The sequence below is a fragment of the Patagioenas fasciata genome, chromosome 2 (assembly GCF_037038585.1).
Source record: "Patagioenas fasciata isolate bPatFas1 chromosome 2, bPatFas1.hap1, whole genome shotgun sequence".
Classification (NCBI taxonomy): domain Eukaryota; kingdom Metazoa; phylum Chordata; class Aves; order Columbiformes; family Columbidae; genus Patagioenas; species Patagioenas fasciata.
This window is the reverse complement of record NC_092521.1, coordinates 29,155,467-29,177,629: the sequence shown is the minus strand read 5'-3', so window position 1 is coordinate 29,177,629 and position 22,163 is coordinate 29,155,467. Positions and strand designations below refer to the sequence as shown.

Genomic DNA, 22,163 nt, shown 5'->3' with positions numbered 1-22,163 from the left:
TGAGTTCTGATGAATCACTTCTCAACAAGTCATTGAACAATCATTTTCAGGCTTTTCTAAGAGAAAGCTCATTTTATTGAGGCAGACTAGGACTAAAGAGATCAACTTTTTCATTATGGTGATGATGTGAGGTGAATTTTACAAGGCAGTCCTTCCTTAAACAGAATGACTATGGACAGCTTTATGAACTACATGATTGAATCTGTTTTGGCTAGTGTGGTAGTTACACGATAGATGAATTTTTAAAAAATAATTACATTTGTCTTGCAATGGTTCTTGATAGTGTAATATCTATATTAATAGAGAAAATTGCTTTTTTTTGACTTTCAGTTTTTACTCCAATTGTTAGCCTGAAATGTGATGATATTAATACGATAACTTTGAGTTCTTATGCTAGAAAATTTAATTTAGAGGTATAAAGTTTTGAAAGTGATGACTCAGCTTATCTATTATTTTTTTTAGTGGCTGATGTCTGTAGGAAGCTGACATTCATTGAAATTAGCAAATTGATCCAGGGAATGGCGTGTGCATCAGCTGAACTTGCAGGGTTGTGGTGGCTCAGCTGGGCTCCTGTGTACATATGGAGAGAACTGGTAAATCAGGAAAGGTAAATAGCATCTTGCTTTTGAGCAGGATGTCAAAGACCAAAGAGCAGAGTTCACTGAACAGCAGTTGCTGTGGCAAATCCTGGGACAAAGTGGAAAATGGAGTCTTTCACAAAGCTAAATACTCCCTTTAGTGTTGATCTTTTTAAATAAAAGTTCAAGTTACAAAATCATTGAGTGGCTACAGCTAAGACCAAACGTTTAGAGATCTTTCTGTCAAAATTTTACATATAATGGAGAAGTGGTTTAATTTTTTCCAGAATTACCATTTTCTGATAGGAAGTTTTTCCAGTGAAATATCAGTAAATGGATGAAAGAGGACATCTGGCTTAAAGCGTAAATTTCTCTGGGCTAATGAAGTGATGTGTTATAAATGAATTTCTCTCTCAATTGTCTGTGCAGACAGGTTCTCATTAAGACAGCAATCTGTTTGCTGCTGGTTCTGAGATTATTTTGCTTCCCCAAACTGATGTTATCTATACAGGGAAGTAGTAATGAGGGTAAGATGTTAATTGGAAGGCAACTGCTATTACTTCATCTGTTTCTGTAATAATTTTCAAGGATGAAATTGGCAAAGGATTTGTCTTGCATTCTAGTATAATTCAGGCAAATTTTTTGAAATAAACATTTTTTGTTTTCTTCAACTCTTTTGTCCTCAGAGACTCTTTAAACATCATTTACATGCATTTTGAACAGAGTGAGACTAAATAGCAAGTGTCTTATAAATCATGTAGTTTTACCACTCAGAATGAAGCTGGCATATTTCTCTAAATACATTTTGAATCAGAAATTAGGAGGAAATCAGTCTAATATCAGGTGATAACCATGCTATGAATAGTGAGGGGAAAACTTGGATGTGCTAAATGAAACAATATTTCATCCACTGAAGGATATATTTTTTCATTTTCTTCTGCTATACAGTGTTCAGAAGACCTTGACAAAGCGTACATAAAGAGGTGCTGTACAAGCTCATTATTTTCTAGCACTTCTCCACAACGAAGAGGGTGAATCTCTACTGATACACTTAGTGCTTAATTTCTTTGATTTTCTTCAGTTTTGGAGATGTCTGCCAGTTGCTGTGTATTTTCTCCGTGAGTTTATCCTGCCTGTCATTTATATGCAAATTACATGTGTCTGAACTGTTATGCTGCTGCAGTAGGTCAATGATGAACAAAACAGGACTAGAAGTGAAGGATTATAGCATTACTGTGGCCATACTGGCAATTATGTGGAGAGCAACACGTATTGGGAAATGCATCTTTAATGGTTGTTGTATAGTTCTCATGTGGAAACAAGTGCTCATCTGTATTAGATCAGAAGTTTGAAAACACCCATCCTTGGTTTAAAACCAATCATTATAATTTCTCAGTTTAAAAACCAAAGTCCTAGCTCCAAATACAAGACTAATAAATAATTGAAAACTATGTGTGTGTTGCATACCTGGGCTGCTGTAGCTTTTTCTTTTATCTTTTCATTATTCAGCCCGTACTGAAAAGCAGTGCATCCTTAGCCTTTCCACATAGCTCACAATACAGTATTTTGGTTTGAGGCTTTGCTCAGGTATTATATTGTTACACAGAGAAATAGCTTTCAAATAACCTCCTCTCAGAAAGCTAATATAATTTCACTTTCCCACTCCGTGAAAAGTGTGTGTCTATGGGATATATCAGGTGTTTCCCTCTTGAGGTCTAAGCAAGTTCTTTATGCACATAGCTGGACGAATGGGAATGTGTCCGCTACCACGACGGGAGACACAAGTAGAAGATAAATGTAACCCTGGCACAGAGCTGATTACTGCTTTTCAGAAGGCAGATTAAAGCTACCAGCAAGAGGATTAACAATAACAGAGAGACGGCTGGAAGAAGTCAAGAATCTGGTTTATCACCTGCAGCAGCACATGTATTTTATTACTTTTCCTCAGTTCAACCTCTGCAGGAGATGTAGTGCCTAAAATCTAGCACTTAGTTGGCTAATTGGGGAAAATGGCACATAAGAGTTAATGGATTTTGCATAGCAACCACATGGAGAATATGAAAAACATTTGTAATCACCAGAGAAAAATATTCTCGTCCAGATGAACTTACACCCAAAAAACTGATCTGTCCATTCTGAATGCTCTTAAACAAATACATTTTCAAATGTGAATGCCTGATTTTTGTCAACTTAGTCCCTACTTCAGCTCCTGGACCAGTCTTATTTGCTATTCTAGATTTTTCTAATCTCCTTTGATGAATATTAGTTATAATTTTTACCATCTGCTCTGTAAGGACACCTAGTCTAACTGTACAGGCAATAAAATGCATTTGCTCTTGCTGTATTGCAGACCTCAGAACACAAAGATGTGTTAGATTTTTTTTTTTAAATCTGTCTGTGTGTCCCTGTGTACATTGCCCAAAACGCTGGTCTTGGATCTTGCTGGATTAGTCTCTCATGCTTCACTTAGATTTTGCTTCACTGACCCTACATCTCCTTGCTCAGTGTCCTCTAAGCTGATCCTACCAATTTTCTAGGCTTCCACAGTAGCTGTCGTGCTTACCACAGAGAAGTTGAACAATGATTCATTACTTCATCAGTTCTAAAGAATGTGTTAAAAATAGCAATGGACCTACCTGATCTCCCCAAATACAGCTCCTGCTCTGAGTGTGACCAGAACTTTTGTACCATCAGGGCCTCCAAGGACTTGAACTTCACCCTGTTTGATGATATACATCTCTCTGCCAATCTCTCCCTGGGAACACAAACACATAAAGATCTCATGTTTTAGCCTGGCAGTGATTTTTTTGTTAGAATAATCTGACAAACTCTTCTTTTATGTTTCCTCTTTCCTATACATAGGTTTACTGATACTATGGAGAAACGAATGTTTGCAGTACTTTTCCTAGCACTGAGCACAAGTGCAAGGACTGACTCTGGCAGACATAATTGTGATGTGGGACAATATTTGAACAGGAGTAAGACTGTCCAGGCCAGCCTGGAAAAAGACTAACAGTCACGATCGTAGTAGTCAATTCCATTGACTGAAGTACTTCAGCAGCATATTTAATAACAAGTGCAAAAAGGCCCATGCTTCATGGTCTAAAAAGCTTCAGTTTTCACACTGTTTTTACTGTTTCTAATGATCAGTTACATAATATAAAAGGAAAATAAGAAAAAAAAAGTCATTCAAAACTTTATCTACTTTTATGTAAATCACTGGATGATTTAAGAGATTATTAGTTGATTTATTATCCTCCACATGATCTACTAGGATTCAAAGCATGACATTGGTATATTCAATAAAAGGCAGGCAAACAGGAGTGATATAATGAACTTCACAAACATGACCATAACAGTCTTCACATCATCTCAGTAGACAGGTAAATAGATATTTTTCTACTCATGCAGCTGGAGTGACTGAGGGAAAGCAAAAATTTCATTTTAAAAGTGAAAAGGCAACAGGAACAAAGCCAGGACTGAAAATGTATGGCTTGTATTTCCTGTCCCTTCGCTTGTGCCTCCAAGCTTGGATGTTGGATCTCCTTGATAAAGTATGGTGAGGCCAACATACATCCAAGGAGAAGGTGGTTCCAACAGGGTTTTATTCCCTACTACATGTTACAGCATTGATGAGATTGCTATGATTGTTGGCTGCATAGTAGATACATACAAGTGAAAGGCCTTTTAGCTCTGAATCCAGCCAGAATAAATTGATATTTCAATTTCTCACAATCCATTCTTGTTGAGAACTGCTTGTGTCTGACTGCAGTATCAAGACCTTGAATCTGTTACTGTCATTTTTTATCTCTGTTGTGGCAGAGTCCTGGCTGTAGTCACACTGTGCATCGTACAAGCAAACACATCGAACTACTCTTCCACCCTTCCCAGCCAAAAGCAATTCTGGGACTTTGAAGGGACATACCTGATCCTTCAGTGCCTTCACAAATGTTTTAGCTTCCTACACTGTGGGCTCAATGGGACTAACTCAGCATTTGGGAAGAGAAGCATACATTTAACACTTGGAGGAAGTAGGACCTTAGTGAATGTGCTGGACCAGAACTGCTGAAGATGTGTTAAGAGGTTCTGATGGTCACTTCTGGATGTGGTATGAACTGTGGGTCAATTGCCAGAATGGTTACAGTACTGATACTTCAGCCTCCCCTATGCTTTAATTACATCCAACACTGCCTATAAATATTTTACATGTCTTCTGAAAAGAGACTTGGGCTCACCTGGTCAGCAGCTGAGCTGTCTACCTGTGTTATTCTAAGACCATGTTTGATCAAACACTACGAGAAGACAGGTTTCTCTGCTGAGGGACAGTGTGACAGCATTCAGCTCCAAGACTGGAGATGGCTCAAAGCTGTGCCTGAAGGTCAAGCAAGATCAGATCCTGCTGGGAGGAGCAGTATGGGATGTAGTGTGTTTTCTACATTCTTTGATAATTCCGCTTAAGAGTTTCTGAATACATGAATGAGGCACATACAAAGTATTGTAGAATGAGATCTGCACACTAGGTTTCTATGTATATATGTATAAAAATTAAGCTTGCTCCATTTTAAATGTTAAAACTTCATGATGTATCATCAGATAAGCCATATTTACATGAAGTACTTTCCCATATTAATGTAATTTTATGTTTGATAGTATAAGTAATGAAATCCATATTGTCTTGTTCTAGGTTGAAACTTGAGAGTATATTTGTTATTATTACACAGAATACCTTAATAACTTTTAAGGTATCTAATTCACTCAGGATTAATTTTATTTAAAAGACACTGTTGGCCCACATCTGAACTCTTTTTCTAAACTACATGCTATAATTATTATTTGAAAGAGACAACAATTCTCACCTTCTTGCAGACAAAATCACCAGGTAAATACACAATGGATTTCAACCTTAGCAGCATGTCATATATCATCTGAGTATCGCACCCCTGTTAAAATAATTAGAAATGTTGGCTCTATTAATTCAGTAACACAGGTGATTATTAGTGCTTACACTGGGCAGCAAAATCCAACAACACATGAATTATCCAGGGATCCTGAAGTGAAATGCAAACTCAAAACATTGTCAAGATCAGCTTTTACAGCAGAGAAAAGGCTGAAAGAATTGTTATTTCATATACTTATGAAGTTTCCTCCAGGTTAAACACCTCTTTGTTTGTTTTGTTTTGTTTTGCTTTGTTTTTTGTAAAGTAAGCTTCTGTACATCTAATTTTGCAGTGGAAGTTCAGTTAGTGCTACGTTCATAGCTTTATGTGTCTCATGTTTGTTTTTTACTGATCAGGGGAAAAAATAGCAGATCATGTTAAATGTTGGTATGAATCTATGAATTTCATGTCTTCAGCACATGTGTCGGAACGCATTCGGAATGTAGTGTTTATGCAGAGATATCATGATTTTTTATTTTGCAATTATCTGAAAAACAAATTAGCTTTGAGGTTACGGTATATCAACACTACTTCTAAAAATGCTTTATCTCCTTGATTTTGTTGCCGAAAATCTAACTTTTACCACCACATTCAAATTGTACCTCTGGAAAATTATCATGATAACAAACAGAAAGTTTCTTTGCACAAAAAGTCACTAAAATGCAGCATTCGCTACCTCAGAGTTATGTTGCCAGCACACACGGCATTAATGATCTCTCAGGCAGTGCTGACGGGGATACAGCAAGGCAAGGTGGACCATATTAAAAATGGCATTCTTCTGTGTCTGACTCTTGAAGTTAGTTATAATCTAAAATCATTTACAACCTGACCATAACATCAGCTTTAATATATAGATACAACAGGACTGTATCTTAATCTCATTTACTCCTTTTTTTTTTTTTTTTTTAAATCTCTGCTTTGACACAAAATAATCCAAGGGCAGGCACTTTGCTTTGTCCTGATATGTCTTCACTGACTAAAATATTTCTTAGACCTATTTTGCCTCGCATATTAACAGATGTTCTTAAGTGTTGCAAAATGCACAATACAAGGTTTCTGTCTCAGGAATACCACACATTTCTGCATTCTCCTGTAAAACTACTTGCTTTGAATAAGTCAACTTTATTGACAATGGCAAAGTTCACGTCAATTGCAATGGCTAATTGCATTTTGGTTGGCATCTGCTCCAGTAATTCTGATTCATCTGTAAAAGAAAAAAAAAAAGCAAACTGTTAGAAAATGTAAAAGTAGAATGAAAAAATATCCATAAAAAATGAGCATTGTACAGAAAGATAACTTAATGGAGCTATTCTAGCATTTATTATTTCAAATGAAGAAGCTGCTAATAGAGTTTTACTAAGATACTATCTTCTAAATTACACATCCTGTCTAAAGTTACAACTAGAACATTATATAAATCAATAGAATTTGTGAAGTAGTAAGCATGGTATTGCTTTGCAGTTCTTCTGTTTTTTGAAGTAAATTGAATACCCTGCTCTCCTCATATGCAATTCAGAAAAGCAGAAATGTGAATTACACCCTATATCTGTATCTGTAGAACCCCTTGCACTCGGGAGTTGCTGCGTAGCTGGAATTGGAAAGCCTTACCCAGCATTCCCTGGGAGTCCCATGTGTATTCATACCAGGTTCGAACACGATTTTGGACCACTTTTGGAATAGAGTAAGTGTTCATATAGGAGACAGTGTTATCCATACAGGAACGGTAGTAGTTCTGTCCTGCTGTAGCTGCTCCAATGACATCTCTCATCTGCAAACATCAGTTGTTGTTATTACACATTTCAGCAAAAATAGTCCTGATTTTAATATATTGTTAGCAGTGTATAAAAAGAATAAACCACTTGTTTGGAAAATCACTGATCAATTATACATGCAGCTGCATGTTTTCAATAGGTACTTCATCCACTTTTTAAGAAGCAGTACAGATTTAATCTAATTGTGTTGGAAAAATCTCTATGATTTTAAAGAAATCATTTGTGGATTTTAGCTTATTCTTCTGTCTTGTATTGCTGGACGTGGATGAAAAATATAGGTAATGCTTTTCTTAAAAATCCATAATAAAGCTACTCTGCATTTGGTGTGCAATGCAAGTCAGAAGTGATGCAAATTGGGCTAAATTTCTGTGATAACATCAGGTGGCACATCTAGAATTCACATCCCACCATTGTTTAAATATTTAAGAGAATCTAAATCAGTCCTAAAAATGCATTTTGAGCTGAAATGGGACCTTGGAGATTTTAATGCAGGAACATCACTTAACATTCCAACACAAGTAAAATTTAGTTTTTAGAAAGCAAATGAGGTAACGTTCCTATATATTCATTCTTCAAAAGCATAACTATACAGACAGGCTTTTTGTATAATGGCTTCATATTGCAGTGGCCAAGTGTGCCAGTGGGCTGAATTCTGCTTTTTATTGCAAAGGTGCAATTGATTGCAGTAGGAATAACAATTTTTAGGTAAGTGTGCTAAACCAGGAATAGCGCAGTAACCTTAAGAGCTCTTTGTAAACGGGAATGATAACAAACTGCAATGAAACCATGTGTTAAAATTTAAGGTTTGAGTCAGCAAATGACTACAAATGGCTACAAAAACTAATCTGCAGAATATTCTTCGGCAATGGTGCTTTCATTGACAGTTATAACAATTTAGGAAAAAAATACAAATATACAAACTCTGAAGTTCAATCCAATATACTTGAATTCAATAGTTTTCCAGAAGAAATATTTTATGTGAACTACTTTCTCTTGATTTGTGTAATTCTTGTTTATGGATGAGTTTTAAATCCTATAGGCAAGAGTCTGTTTCATGATGGTTATTTCTTGCGCTGCTAAACAACAACAGACATATACAATTTTTCAGTGTTTGATTGAACTTTTCCAATCTTGTATTAAAAATAAAAATTACATTTTACTTCTCTTTTTTTTTCTTCATAATATTTCTTCCAGTATCAAGCATGTAGCAATCAAAAGGTCTGGGATGATTTCTACAGGAGTCTGATAAGACAGAGTCTCACATAGAAACCACGACATTGGTTTTTCTGTAGGCAAGGTATTTTAAAAACCTATGGATCTAAAGCCCAAGTTTAACAGTTACAAGCCTGAAATATTTCAGTTATATTAATCTTTAAATATATCTGATTTGCTGTGTAAAGGGCTTTTTTTTTTTTTCTTTCTTTTTTTTTAGTCTCCTGCCAAATGAGAACCAAAAGAAATAGAAAACAGTCGATTTTCAGGTTAACGAATATATTGTAATTTATGGAAGAGAGCAGAATCCTAGTTTGACAGGATAATGGGATTTCCATTAACAGTATTCTATTGTCAGTAATATCGAGTGTGACTTATTCAATAATTTGTACATATTAATATCATACCTACAGTCGTAATTTTATATCAGATTTAACAGTATAATGTGAATGTTAAGGAACTGTCTCCTTGGCTATGAGGAAGAAGGAATTATACGCAGTTTCAAGAATCATCCATGTCCTGCAGAGTGCTGAGTTTAGATCAGCTTGTGTGAAAAAGGACTACAAAACTGGGAAATAATTAAACGCATGTATTTTTCAGAAGAGTAAGTACAAATGACGGTTAAATAGAGGGATGTTCAGACGGAAGGTCAACTTTTTCCCAGAATTAAACTCCATTAAATTGTATATATTATTGCTACATTGCAAGGAATTGAACCTATCTAGTTAATGATTTTTTGAGTTACCTGACCAATTAAGCTGGAGAAGACAAATACACCCAAGAAAAAATTCAGCAGTTGAAAAACTATCTCAAACAGAGTTTGTGGTTCTGGAAGGCCACCGATGGTGATTAAAGTACGAACTGCCCAGTAGTAACATCTCAGATACCTGTGGATACAGACAGCATTTTTGTTACAGGCTGTAGGTACTTATTTGGTTGAAGTTAAGCATATGCCTACCTGCGTTGGGCCTTTCAATGATGCTTTTCAATCCAGAAGACCTTCAGCATTTTCTATGAAGGGTTATGATTTTACAAATGATAGAGTTATGTGAATTGGATTGAGCTGAATGTTCTCACTGACAGCAAACTAAGAATATCTGAGAAATGCAGCAGTTGCTGTTCTTCAGTAACTCTTGCAGCATTACAGAAGACTTCTGTGACAAATTGCCAAGGTGGACACTACATCATTAGAAAGCTACCAGTGAAGATGCCATGATGTTAAAAGCAGTGTAAGTGTTAGAGACTTCCCAGAGTTTACCTAGAATCACAGAAGCACGGAATGTACTGAGTTGGAAGTGACTCACAAGGATCATTGAGTCCAACTCCTGTCCCTGCATCTGACACCCCCACAGTTCACCCCATGTGTCTGAGGGCGTTGTCCAGTCTCTTCTTGAATAGTGAATATTGAATATACCTGTAGCATACTAGAAGCATGCACATCTGAAGGTCTCTTCCACGGCTTCACTTGATGACACCAGTGGGAGGCCTTATGACGGGCATGACAAATGCAGTGTTGTTCGTCTTGTGTCCATTACTTTTCCTACCCCTTTAACCACCTGGTCTTCTTCCCACTCTGCTTCTGAGCATCTTTCATTGTCCCTGCCTCCTGGGTTACGTCAAACAGAAGTTACATGTTTCCACAAGCTATGTGTTCATCCATCTTCTCCAAGCCACTTAACTTACTCAGCACTGAAAGACTGACTTGACTTGTCCTAGTGGGTGGCTTCCACTACCCCTTCTGTCACCTTAACAAACACTTTCTTGCCTTCTTCAGTACTTTCCCTCATGCCTGAGAAGAACTATCCATTAATGGCTAGTGCCCTTCAAGACTTTTCTCAGAGCTCTCTTGATCTAGAAACCAAATATAGCAGTGAGCAATGGTCAGTCACTGACTCTGCTTCAATATACAGCTTATATCGACTCCTTCACAGTACCCCTCTGCTGTCTGTCGTTCCTCACACCTGAAGTGTGAGCTCTTTGGACAAATAGTTTTTTGTTCTGTTTGTACAGCCCTCTTTGTACAGCCTTGTGCATGACAGAGCCTGTTGCATTGAATCTGTGTTTTTCTCTTATTATGATAACAAAAGTCTGTGAAAACAACAAAGGACCAAGACAGAATTTTTTTTTTTTTTTAATTTTGTGAGGATACTCATACTGTTTATCTTAAAAATATATATTTATATAAAGTGTCTTGGCATCTCTAAGGTTCTGTTTTAAATTTCATTCTAGAACATGGCACCATTAGAAATGCAGCAGCCCCCACACTGAGCAGTGGAGATTAATTAGTTCAAATCAGTGTCATGAATGTGCTGTCATTTCCTTATTTTCTGATCTACCAAGTAATTGGTTTAGGAAAATTTTTAAAAGCCTTCTATTAATTAGAATTTGACTTCCTATGTCTCTGTACGATCAGACTTCAGCTTCACTCCTGATTAGGAGTTGAAGTTTGTTTTCCTTAGTTGCACAATAGGATTTTCTGTTCTTTCATCTGTGGCTATTGCTTTTAAAGCAATGAACATTCCTTCTGTTTGTTGAATTTTATTGAGTTTGAAACAAGCAAAAAAAAAAAAAAAACAAAAAAACAAAAAACAAACACAGGAGAAATATTTTTGGAGTTGTTTGTTTTGAAATAGACAGTATTGCATGCATCTTCTCATGCCTACCCTGAATCTGAGGCCACCTCATCTGCTTGCAGACTTCAGGTATACATTTTAATTTGGTGGCCTCCACTTTTAAACTCTGATGTTATTAAGATATGACCTGCATTCCATGTAACAATACAATTGGAGGGTCAGTTTTGTGCAAATATGAGAAAATAAAATAACAGCCAATTCCAATGAGAGTTTTTATTTAAATCACTTAAAGGTGTTTCCAAGTCTACCACCTAAAATTTCAGGCTTTACCAAGCCATCAGTTTTTGCTTTTCATTACAAAGTCATCTTTTTCTTGGTTGCAGATTAATGATATGCAGTAACAATGATCACTTTTGCCATAGTTTTCTACTTCTAGGTTTTAAAAGCCAGAACTGTCTGTTTTCATTCAGAGTCCTTAAATCAAAAATTCATTTCGTGTCTGCCATCATATCATTTTTCCTTGTTAAGGCTGCAAAATGAACAGCTGGATTACATCACTATAATATTTTCACTCAAAAAAAATCATCACCTATGCATGCTTCTAGTAAAGTATGCATAAGTAGCAGCTTTCTCTTAGACTTCTGTAGCACAAATAAATAGTAAAAAAAGGCCTCACATCTCTTTTGAAATAATTGAAGATTTAAGCATAAAATGATGTCTCTAACTTGTCTGAGAGGAATTTTCATATAAAGCATATTAATATCATATTCCTTTGCCATAACTGAGAATGTTGTAGTGCTTGAAATATGCATAATTTATTAATGTAAAAATAAAGACATTAACATTACTTCTGTGCTAGTTACTATAGGAAACGAAAGTAATTATCCAGCTCCCTCACCCCCAATGGTCTTGGATGCCAAGCTTGCTCAGACTACCATAACGGACAAGATAATGTCCATTCTGGGCATGTCTACAAATAATGGAAGCAGCTCCTCAAAGCAATTTAGGGGGTCACATTCTTTGCAGTGTTGTATATTCAAAATGTGAGAGATTTTTTTTCAGATCTACCCATCCCTTTCTGAAGATGTAGTTAATACAGTACATCCTTCAGTAATTTTACTTCAAAAGAAACATTCTGCTGGCAAAGTCATATAATATTCATTATCTCTTAGGCACAGGTTTTATATTTTCTCCATTGACACATTTTATTGTTTTTATTTTAATCTGAAATGAAAGTTAGACAATTGAAACATAAAGCAGCTTTTTTTTTTTTTTCCCTAAGGAAGGGAGAAATGAGATTGTAAATTTTGTTTGAGGAAAGCCAGAAAAAAACCATACTCCCATTTCAACAGTATTAGCAGCTGTGCTTCCTACTAGCTAGTGCCTGGAAACCATCATTGCTCACTATACGGCTTGCTAGCCTGCTATAAAATGACTGCTGAAGCAAACAACATGAGACAAGAAAGGGATTTTCCCTCTGCGCAACACAGATTATGTTTATCCCTCAGGCAAACTACTAGATTTTTCCCTAAAGTAAGTCCTAGGTATGAAAACATTCAGAAACACTGTAAATAAGATACCTTACAATATTATGCTTTTTTTTTTTTTTTTTTTTTTTTTTAATAGAAGTCTATTTCAGAGTATGCTAAACTTCTTACAGGATTTTGGTTAATAAGGATAAAACAAATCTTTGTGCATGTGACTATCACATTTGAAGGTAGTACTCACACATTCATTTCTACCCAGGGAAGCATTATTTTCGGGCTGTCACGTTTGGCTCCTCTCAGATTACAACCAGGATGGGTTTCAGCAAAGAAGTGACCTTTATAAACTGGTACTCTAATGACCTCCTTCTTGGTACCTCTTTTTCTTGAGTAACTTTTTTATCAGGTGGCTGTGGGTATGACGATCTGAGACAGAATGGTGTAAACTATGAAGCTTTTGTCTAAAGAATGTGGCTGCAAGTAGCAGGTCTGAAAGCATGAGGTCTACCATGAGTCAGGTTGTGCATTCGCAGATTGGAGGCGCAGAACTGGCACTGCATAGCAAGCACTGTGAGAAGCAGAGTTGTTCTAGACATGTACAGTGACCATTTACTGGGACTTGTACTGGGGCCAATATTATTCAATATATTCATTAATGATTTAGACGAGGGAATTGAGTGTACTATCGGCAAGTTTGCTGATGACACTAAGCTGGGAGGAGTGGCTGACACGCCAGAAGGCTGTGCTGCCATCCAGCGGGACCTGGACAGGCTGGAGAGTTGGGCGGGGGATAACCTGATGGAATTTAACAAGGGGAAGTGTAGAGTCCTGCATCTGGGCAGGAACAATCCCAAGTTCCGGTATAGGTTGGGGAATGACCTATTAGAGAGCAGTGTAGGGGAAAGGGACCTGGGTGTCCTGGTGGACAACAGGATGACCATGAGCCAGCACTGTGCCCTTGTGGCCAGGAAGGCCAATGGCATCCTTGGGTGTATTACAAGGGGGGTGGTCAGTAGATCGAGAGAGGTCCTCCTTCCCCTCTACTCCGCCCTGGTGAGACCCCATCTGGAATATTGTGTCCAGTTCTGGGCCCCTCAGTTCAAGAAGGACAGGGAACTGCTGGAGAGGGTCCAGCGTAGGGCAACAAAGATGATTAAGGGAGTGGAGCATCTCCCTTATGAAGAAAGGCTGAGGGAGCTGGGGCTCTTTAGTTTGGAGAAGAGGAGACTGAGGGGTGACCTTATTAATGTTTATAAATATATAAAGGGTGAGTGCCACGAGGATGGAGTCAGGCTCTTCTCAGTGGCAAACAATGATAGGACAAGGGGCAATGGGATCAAGCTGGAACACAAGAGGTTCCACTTAAATTTGAGAAAGAACTTCTTCTCAGTGAGGGTAACAGAGCACTGGAACAGGCTACCCAGGGAGGTTGTGGAGTCTCCTTCCCTGGAGACATTCAAAGCCCGCCTGGACACATTCCTGTGCGACCTCACCTAGGCGTTCCTGCTCCAGCAGGGGGATTGGACTAGATGATCTTTTGAGGTCCCTTCCAATCCCAAACATACTGTGATACTCTGATACTGTGACTTGCAGATATCTGCTAAGTTCTTGCCCAGAACAGGAAGGCAGCAAGCCATACAGAAACATCAGTGGGTTGTAAATAGATGTCTTGATGAATAAATATGCTGGAGGTTTTTGCAGACTACTTGTAGATGATGACTTCCAAACAGCAGAATATACCATGAGCAAAGTGGAAAGATTTGTTTGGCCTAAATTTAATGCTGACCTGGGGAGTTTGCATGGGAATTTCAGCTCCCTAGTTTTAGTTTCCTTGATGGGCGGTGGTGGAAGAGACAGATACTTCCATGGTACAATTCAGAACAATGACATTACATACCTGCCTTGAATCCCTTTCTAGAGATTTTTTCCATTTTCTTGAGGAATTAGGGGCATCAATCTCTTACTTAGGTAATTACATTAGATTGTAAATAACACATAGTTCAAATTGTTTACTTAGCTGTAATTAGGAGACCTTTTTGACATTCTGCTTCCATGGTTACCGTGGCTCTACACTATGATGTTCCATCAGGGATGCTATCCTGCTGTGTTAGGAGAGACTGAGGTCTGTCTGCCTAATTATACCAAGCTCATGTGTGCAGATTTAATCCTGGGAACATCTTGTGTGGCTAATTTGGATGCACTGCAGGGGGGTAAAGTTGACTGCCTTTGACTACCCCTCAGGTCAAAGCCTTTGATTGAAGGCTGCCATGCAAAAGACCTCAAATCTTGAACTGGCACTACCACTTTAGAGTCTGGACATGAGCTGGAAAAGAAAACAGCTAGCAGAAATTTGCAAAAAGAGCTGCTTTGATGTTTTGAGCGCTATGTGCAGCTGTTATGAACTGTAGTTCACCAGTCAGTGTGACTGCTGAGGAACGTATAAATAATCAAATTGATAAGAGAATCTGTTGTCTGTTTATTCTTTTCAACCTGGAATGGAAAAAAAAAAATGATCCTAGAAATGTTGACATTTTTAAGAACTGGTATGGCCATAACTAGCAACACTTTATGGACACAGCAGGAATTCTACATAAAATATTCATGCCACTAAATCAGAGCCAGATCATTTGCTTTGGGTCAGTGTCATCTGAGACTACTAGAATTTTGATTAATTTGTCAAAATTTTTACTATCACCTTTTTTTAATTAGCTAAGAAGCTATGTTTGTCCTAGCTTCTTTCTGAATGTGGTCCCATTGTATATGAGAGCAATGGCATATTTTTCTTCAAATATTGGCAACTCTGAACACTATGTGAAAGGAAATTACATCTACACTGCTGTGCCATAATATATACTGCAGTTCTGGTTACTTTTTCTGACAGATTTTTCCAGGATTGTTCTTAATTCCTGCTTTCCAAAGAAATTAATATACTTAGAAGTATCTTGTCTGGTATGTTTAAATTCACATTGCATCTCCAATAATAACTAATGTTCATGCAATGCCTCTTTGTCAAAAATCCCCAAACATTCAACAATCAGATAATATGTCATGCTTGATTCTCTAAGGTGATGACTATCCCATACAGAAGGCGTTTGCTGTGAAGTGGGATACCAAGCTGTACTTTGCGGAATGCAGCCCAACATGGGATACTCTTTGGAGTTCTGTGTACATGGGACCATATAATCCAGTACAAGTTAGACACAAGCAAAAAAATAAAGTCATACATTCACAACCGATGTCAGCATCAGGTAGATTAATGGCTTAATGAGGTATGGATATATTCTAGTTGGCATTTTATTTCAGCATCTCAGTATAATGCAGACCTTGAATTATCAGTTTATTACTATTGTTTACAAAAAATTCTGCCCCAAATCCCATGTGATTTCAGTGTGATGTCACTTGAGAAGTGTTTTTGTCTCCTCGTGAAAAGGGCATCACAAAATATTAAAACAACTGACTGTTGCCTCTGGGCACAACTGCATTGTCTGTGATCAAGCTAGCAAATAATTTCCACCAATTGTTTCCCTGAGTGAAATGTAAAATATTCTTGCCCATGAAAAACAGAAAGACTTTCTTGCCTGTTCTCTAGGCTGTTCTGAAGAGGCATTAAAATTTTGAAGACTGAGTAAGCGCTCTACTTTTGGAGTTTTCATATTGCTTAGTCTCAGTACCTTATTTTAAATTACGAGTCAAGTATTCCCAAGACTGACTTCAATAAAAATATCTATAATGAAAATTATTTCTACATTTTTTTGTCAGATTTCTGGAAGCCTTGATCCTGCAAGTAAATACCTCTGTATAACTTCACTTACATAAGTGGTCCCACTGAGCTCCGTGAGACTGCTCACACGTCTTTGACTCCAGTATCGAGCTTGGTATTTTACTGACGTGTGGAAACTTCAGCCATGTCATTTTTTTTTTAAGAGAGAACCTTAATTATAAAAAAAATCAATGCTGCTTTACAGCAAGTGTGTTTTACTCTCAAAGTCTAGAAAAGACCTTACCCTTCAAGAGAGTGACTTCACACCAAACTCGTGAAGTCTAACAAAATTACAAACAAGAGGAGCAAGTCTACAAGAGAAATGTGAAAAGTTGCTTACAGGGTGATTTATGACAGCAGTAATGTATTATATGTGGTTTTGCAAATAATGTAATTAATGAACAAATTGAGCTTCTGTGGCTTTAACTATATTATGTATCTGAATCTACTGGATATATTTTAAGTAACTACACGCAAAATATATTATGACTTTGCTGTTTTCTCCTGCTGCCTCTCCATCATTATAATGAATGTCCCTTTCATGACACCCAGCCGATCGCTGTCACAAGGAGTTTGTGGAAAGCTCTGCCGATATCCAGTCCTTCCCACTGAAGACACTGCCACATGTTTAAGCATGACCTTCTCAAAACATCAGAGAAAGCGGGTGGAATTTTTTCAGACTAATGACCATGGTGTTTAGAGGGACTAAAATGTTGGATTTTAATGACACAATGCTATGTGGCAGAAAAGAAATCTGTGCCTCTGATTCCTTTGAGGAATTGTTCTGCAATCCTTCTAACAGTTCCCATGTGTATATGCAATCAGTAAGTTTAATTTATGACCCTTGTTGCTTTCTTAATGTTGAATTAAGTTACTGCTTAGCACTGACGCATAAACCTATAAAAGCTGAAAGTGGTAAACTGAATATTCACTGCACCTGCCTTCCAAATATGTGTTGGTAATGAAAACTGCTAATCAGCAGTCATGCTGCTATAAGTTTGCTATCCAAGCACTTGTAAATTAAGGGCACACGCTGCATGCAAAGGCATGGGGGCAGGGGGTTGATGCAGGAAGGAGTGAAATCAACAAACATCTCTTGCAAGAGAAAAGGACTTACATGTTTCCTTTGCCATCGTACACCCATCTAGTGCTGCCAAGTCCTTCATAGTCTGAAGCCCAATAATACACACAGGCATTAATGTGCAAGATAAACAGCAGGTATCCAGTTGTTCGAATGACCCTGTAAAAGTCAACAGATTCCTGTAAAACAACTTACATTTTTCCTTCCTTTTAATATGGAACTCATAGCTTTTTTTGATCAAAAATATTTATATGAAGTGTCCACTAAGCAGTTCCCCACCTGTATTGACTCTGCGAAAAAAAATAGCCAGTAGTTACCCATCTCTCACGTTTGTCCAAAGTCAAATAAATATCTTTCCCAGAATCTTTGACACACGGTAATTTCTAAATTATGGTTCCCTGAGGACTTTATAATCCATTTCTTTAATTGGCTATGAATATTTGCAGAAATTTGAAGTTATAATAATGAGGCTAGGGGTTAATGTGTTTGCCAAATTGTTCAAGATAGGCTCTAAACTTGTTAATCAAAGCCAAGAACTGTTGGAGGTCAGAAATGAACCGCTTTACCACAGCTGTGCAAGGAAGTTTGCAGCAGGTCCACTACATAGTATGATTTAGTGGCTAGAGCAGGAGTTACATCATTCCTAATCCCGGTTCTTATGATTATGACCAGTTCTTTGAAGAACACCAATTAATTACTTAAGCACCAAGCAGCTTTCTGTTTAATACAATAATGCCCTCTTTTGCCTTTCCATGCCATTAAGCAATCTACCTATATGTACTCTTCTTCTTTAGGATGTTGACAAATGAATGCCGCTTCTCCATTTAAATGTTGGTGTGCTTCCAGGACAGCTCTCTTTAGGGTTGCAAGCTGTTGAGAACAGCAGATAAGTTCATTTGATCTACTCAAGTTGCAATATTTACCAAACTGGTCTTGTGCACAAGTTTGAGTCCACACAAGTGGACTCCTGAGGTCTGAGTAAAGGTTTTGGAAGCTTTTGCTGCAATATATATTATATTTTTCTAGGCATGTATTGAATCTGCCACAATAAGATGTAGTAACTTTTTCTAGCTCTGTTCCTACAAACTCAAACTAATGAGTTTGAGAAGAGAATCCACCCAGGCACGTACACTTGCTGTGTAGAATTTTTGACAATATGCAGTTAATTGGTGCCTTATTGCTCAAACGGTGACTGTACCAGGATCTCAGATCAAAATAACATTATTATATTCAAATGAAATACTGTAGTTTGCACAAACAGCCTGTCTTTTTTACATTTTTAGCTCCCATTTGTACTCTTTTTCTGTATAATTAACTCTCTTCTCCATTTGTAATTTTCCTTCCCCTACTGCCTTCGGCAAGCCAATTAAAAGATCTCTGCCATATAAATGTTTTTTACCAATGAACACCTCAAAAATTGAGAATCAGTGTTTTCTGAAGTATGTTTTAAAGCATTGTATTAGAGCACGGCATGACACATTTAGTAAGTGTTCTTGCAAATGTAAAATATGACATTTTGGTAACACAGTATGCAAGGCATTTTTTTATACCACAAACCTTAGCAATACACTGATGGGAAAGCTTATCAATAATAAACCATCAATACTTCTAACCCTATATATGGTGAGCAATATTGAAGTCCATGTGCTTTACCTCTGTTTTTCTGTGTATGAGGTAGGTAATGAATTCAATTTGTAATATTTACATTTTGCAGTTTACATTCTGCAAGTGATTCAATATTGGAAAATGTGAGTGAGCCTGTGACCAGGAACATTTCTAAATGAGCACCTTATCTGTTTTTTGACACACAAATCAACATCACATCCTTCAAAGCTGGGGTAGTTTGAAAATATACACATTCTCAAATTGCCCTTGAAACAACTATTTCCCATTCCATGCTTCTATACAGTGTGAAACTCTTCCCCTTGCAAAACTACCCATTTGAGTGAAAAAGGGTTTGCTAATTTGTTCCCATTTCCTTGAAGTCCATATACACACAACATTATTGTTACATACAAACTAATTACTTGATTCAAATGCATCTATATTAAAAATCTGTATCTCCCAGTACTCACTGCAATAGGAGATACAGAAAAGTCATTGAATCGTGACTCTAAAGCAAATGACATAATGGATGTAATATGGAAAATAATTAATTTTAAAAGTTCTCAACATTAACAAAGTTAAAAAATACAAAAGAAGCAGAAGAAAACAATTCTTTTTAATGAGATCAGAAATTGAAGATGGTAGGGAGGCAGTGATTCAGAAAGTGAAAAGCAATTTCTTCATCTTGTGGGAATACAGAGAAACCTCTTGTACCAAAAAGATTTTTTTTTTTCAAAAAAAAGAAAAATAAAACAAACCCACAAAAGACTCTTCAGTAGGTGAAAGGAGAGGGTGATGTAAGAATGAGCTTTGTGGAGGTCAACATCTCAAACATAATTTAACAGAACTTTCAAACTTGTGAGTTTTGTTTCACAGGTATATGAAAATATGACAGAGATGATTTTTCAACCTCCTTTTCAAATTTAACTAGTTTCTAAATCTCATAAAATATGGTATTTGCGACATATAAGTACCAAGTATACCATTTAAGTCCAATAACCTCTGAAACAGAATGAGATGGTAAACAACAGATTCTCATTCGTGCTGCAGCAGCACACAGGAAAAATACATGGCCCAAACTGGGACAGGGCAATAAAAACTGTTGGCTTAGCGATTGCACGGGATAAACTAGGTCTGATGACACTGACAGTAGGTGACAATAATGGTGACACAGTAGATGTGTTCATTTGGTTTTAGCAGCATCACTGATTGGCTGATGGGCCTGTGAAACTTGCCATAGACATGCCCATGGAATGATTGGGTTGAATCCAACATTCTTCTAATCAATGCAGAAGGTGAGAACATAGTGCAGTGAACAATAGTTATAATCACAATTTGAGATCTGTGCTGAATTGATTTCCATTCCAAGTTTAGTCAATGCAGTGGAGGATCAAGTTTCTGTATGCACCAGGTTCATGGTGAGAGCATATTTGAAGAAAAATGTTGACACAGGCTCAAGTTCATGGCTCTTATTAAGTAAAAATAAACAGCTGCTGAGGATTTGGCACTGCTATTAGCAACCTAAAGAAACCATTCTTTAGTTCTTTCATTAAAGAAACTTCTGATCTGATCTGCTAAATTTTAACAGGAGCCTCAGTTTGGCGAACATTTTGCCTGAACCAGGACAGCTGAACTGAACTAGATTTCATATGTGAGTGAAGCTTTACATTTATTACTCTAATGATTACAATAAAGACAAATATTTTAAAAAGTCTTAAATTGAACAGTTAAAGATGTATCATATTCTATCCAGTACTTAATTGGCAACCCATGAAATCGAATGAAATGCTTTCTGTGCCAAGCTTTGCATGCTACAAGAGTTTAATAAGCACATACCTGTAGATGTATGCTTTGTCCAAGATAGCTTCCAAACGGTCATTAAACTCAAAGAATGTGTTGTGCTGAATGTAAAAGAAATGAAAGGAATTCAATCACTATTCTTCACCATACATCTTTTTCTAATAGTACGGACATTAGTCCACATACGCATTTTGAAAATAATGGCTTTTCAGTAGTCTTTCTTTAAACATTTAACTATAAGGTGAACTGCAAAGCAAAGATGAAAATTGAGTTAAACATTGTTTCTGGTGTTGGGTGTCCCATTAATCTGATTACAGAAATAGCCTTGCTGTTTAGGTCAGACTACTGCAGATGAACAGCTTCTGATTCCTCAGACATATGTAATTGCTTGGGCATCTTTATCAGACAGAATAACACACAGAAAAATCCCGTTTTACTCTTTCTGAAATTCCAGTAATTCTCAGTAAGTGATCATGTATGTCAACCACCACATACTAGATGATACTGTGTAATAATAATTGATGCTGTATTGAATTCCTCCTGTTAATTATTTGCAGTTTGCCTTTAGTGCTAGCCCTTAATATTTTCGTGTAACTTTTTTCTTTGTTTTTGTCTAATACATATCTGTTTGCCTAAGATAAGGTGCTATTTAACTTTTCATTATGTCATATTGTTTTGGTTCTGATTTATGGAATTTTTAATTTTTGTTGAAAACTGAGGGTGCTCTCACCCTCATTTTATTCTCAGAGTCCTTGTTTCCCCTCCACCTTTAAATGAAAGCCAATTCTTCATCAACATATTGCTTGTGTGAAAGGGAAAGTATTTAGCCAAAGTGGCCTGCTGGGTACCATGAAGTACAGGGAGAGGGATGTTGTGTAATCTCTTCTCAGCCCCTTCATTGCAGAACTCCAGATGTCTTTGGACTGAGTAACAAAAGTGGGTTTATGCTTGTTAAATATGCTGTGCGTAGGTTACGTTGTCCTTAAAATTGCCTCCCTTGCTTTTAAGCACCTGACATTAACAACAGAAGAGGAAAATACATTGGCATTAATTAGTGATCTTAAATTATTTTTTTAATGTTTGAAAACTAAACAGGTAATATAAGGTTAATCTAATTTAAATAATGGAAACAAACCAGCCTTAATCACAACACACCTTTTGAAAGTAGGAAATTATGAAGTCAGAAGAAAAATAAGAGAGTAGGGGCTTAATTTGACTAGATTATATCTTGTACTTTTTTGTTGTTGTTTTGTTTACTGATGTTGTAGTTTACCTGAAGATATTGTCTGCTTTTTATATTTCATATTCCTAAATGTTGTAAACAACTTTCCATTGGGTTGTAAAATCATCTATGTGCGGTA

At 36.9% G+C, this 22,163-nt stretch overlaps 1 protein-coding gene across 2 annotated transcripts in view; it reads right to left on the bottom strand.

Annotated features, from left to right (window-relative positions):
• CNGB3 (cyclic nucleotide gated channel subunit beta 3) overlaps positions 1–22,163 on the bottom strand; it is a 64,113-nt gene that overhangs the window by 5,668 nt on the left and 36,282 nt on the right. For both annotated transcript variants that reach the window (XM_071803963.1, XM_071803964.1), the window contains exons 9-15: positions 20,839–20,903; positions 17,434–17,556; positions 9,245–9,386; positions 7,124–7,283; positions 6,622–6,719; positions 5,435–5,518; positions 3,215–3,333 (exon numbers count right to left, since the gene is read on the bottom strand). In XM_071803963.1, coding sequence (XP_071660064.1) covers positions 3,215–3,333; positions 5,435–5,518; positions 6,622–6,719; positions 7,124–7,283; positions 9,245–9,386; positions 17,434–17,556; positions 20,839–20,903 — 791 coding nt within the window. The remainder of the gene's footprint in view (positions 1–3,214; positions 3,334–5,434; positions 5,519–6,621; positions 6,720–7,123; positions 7,284–9,244; positions 9,387–17,433; positions 17,557–20,838; positions 20,904–22,163) is intronic.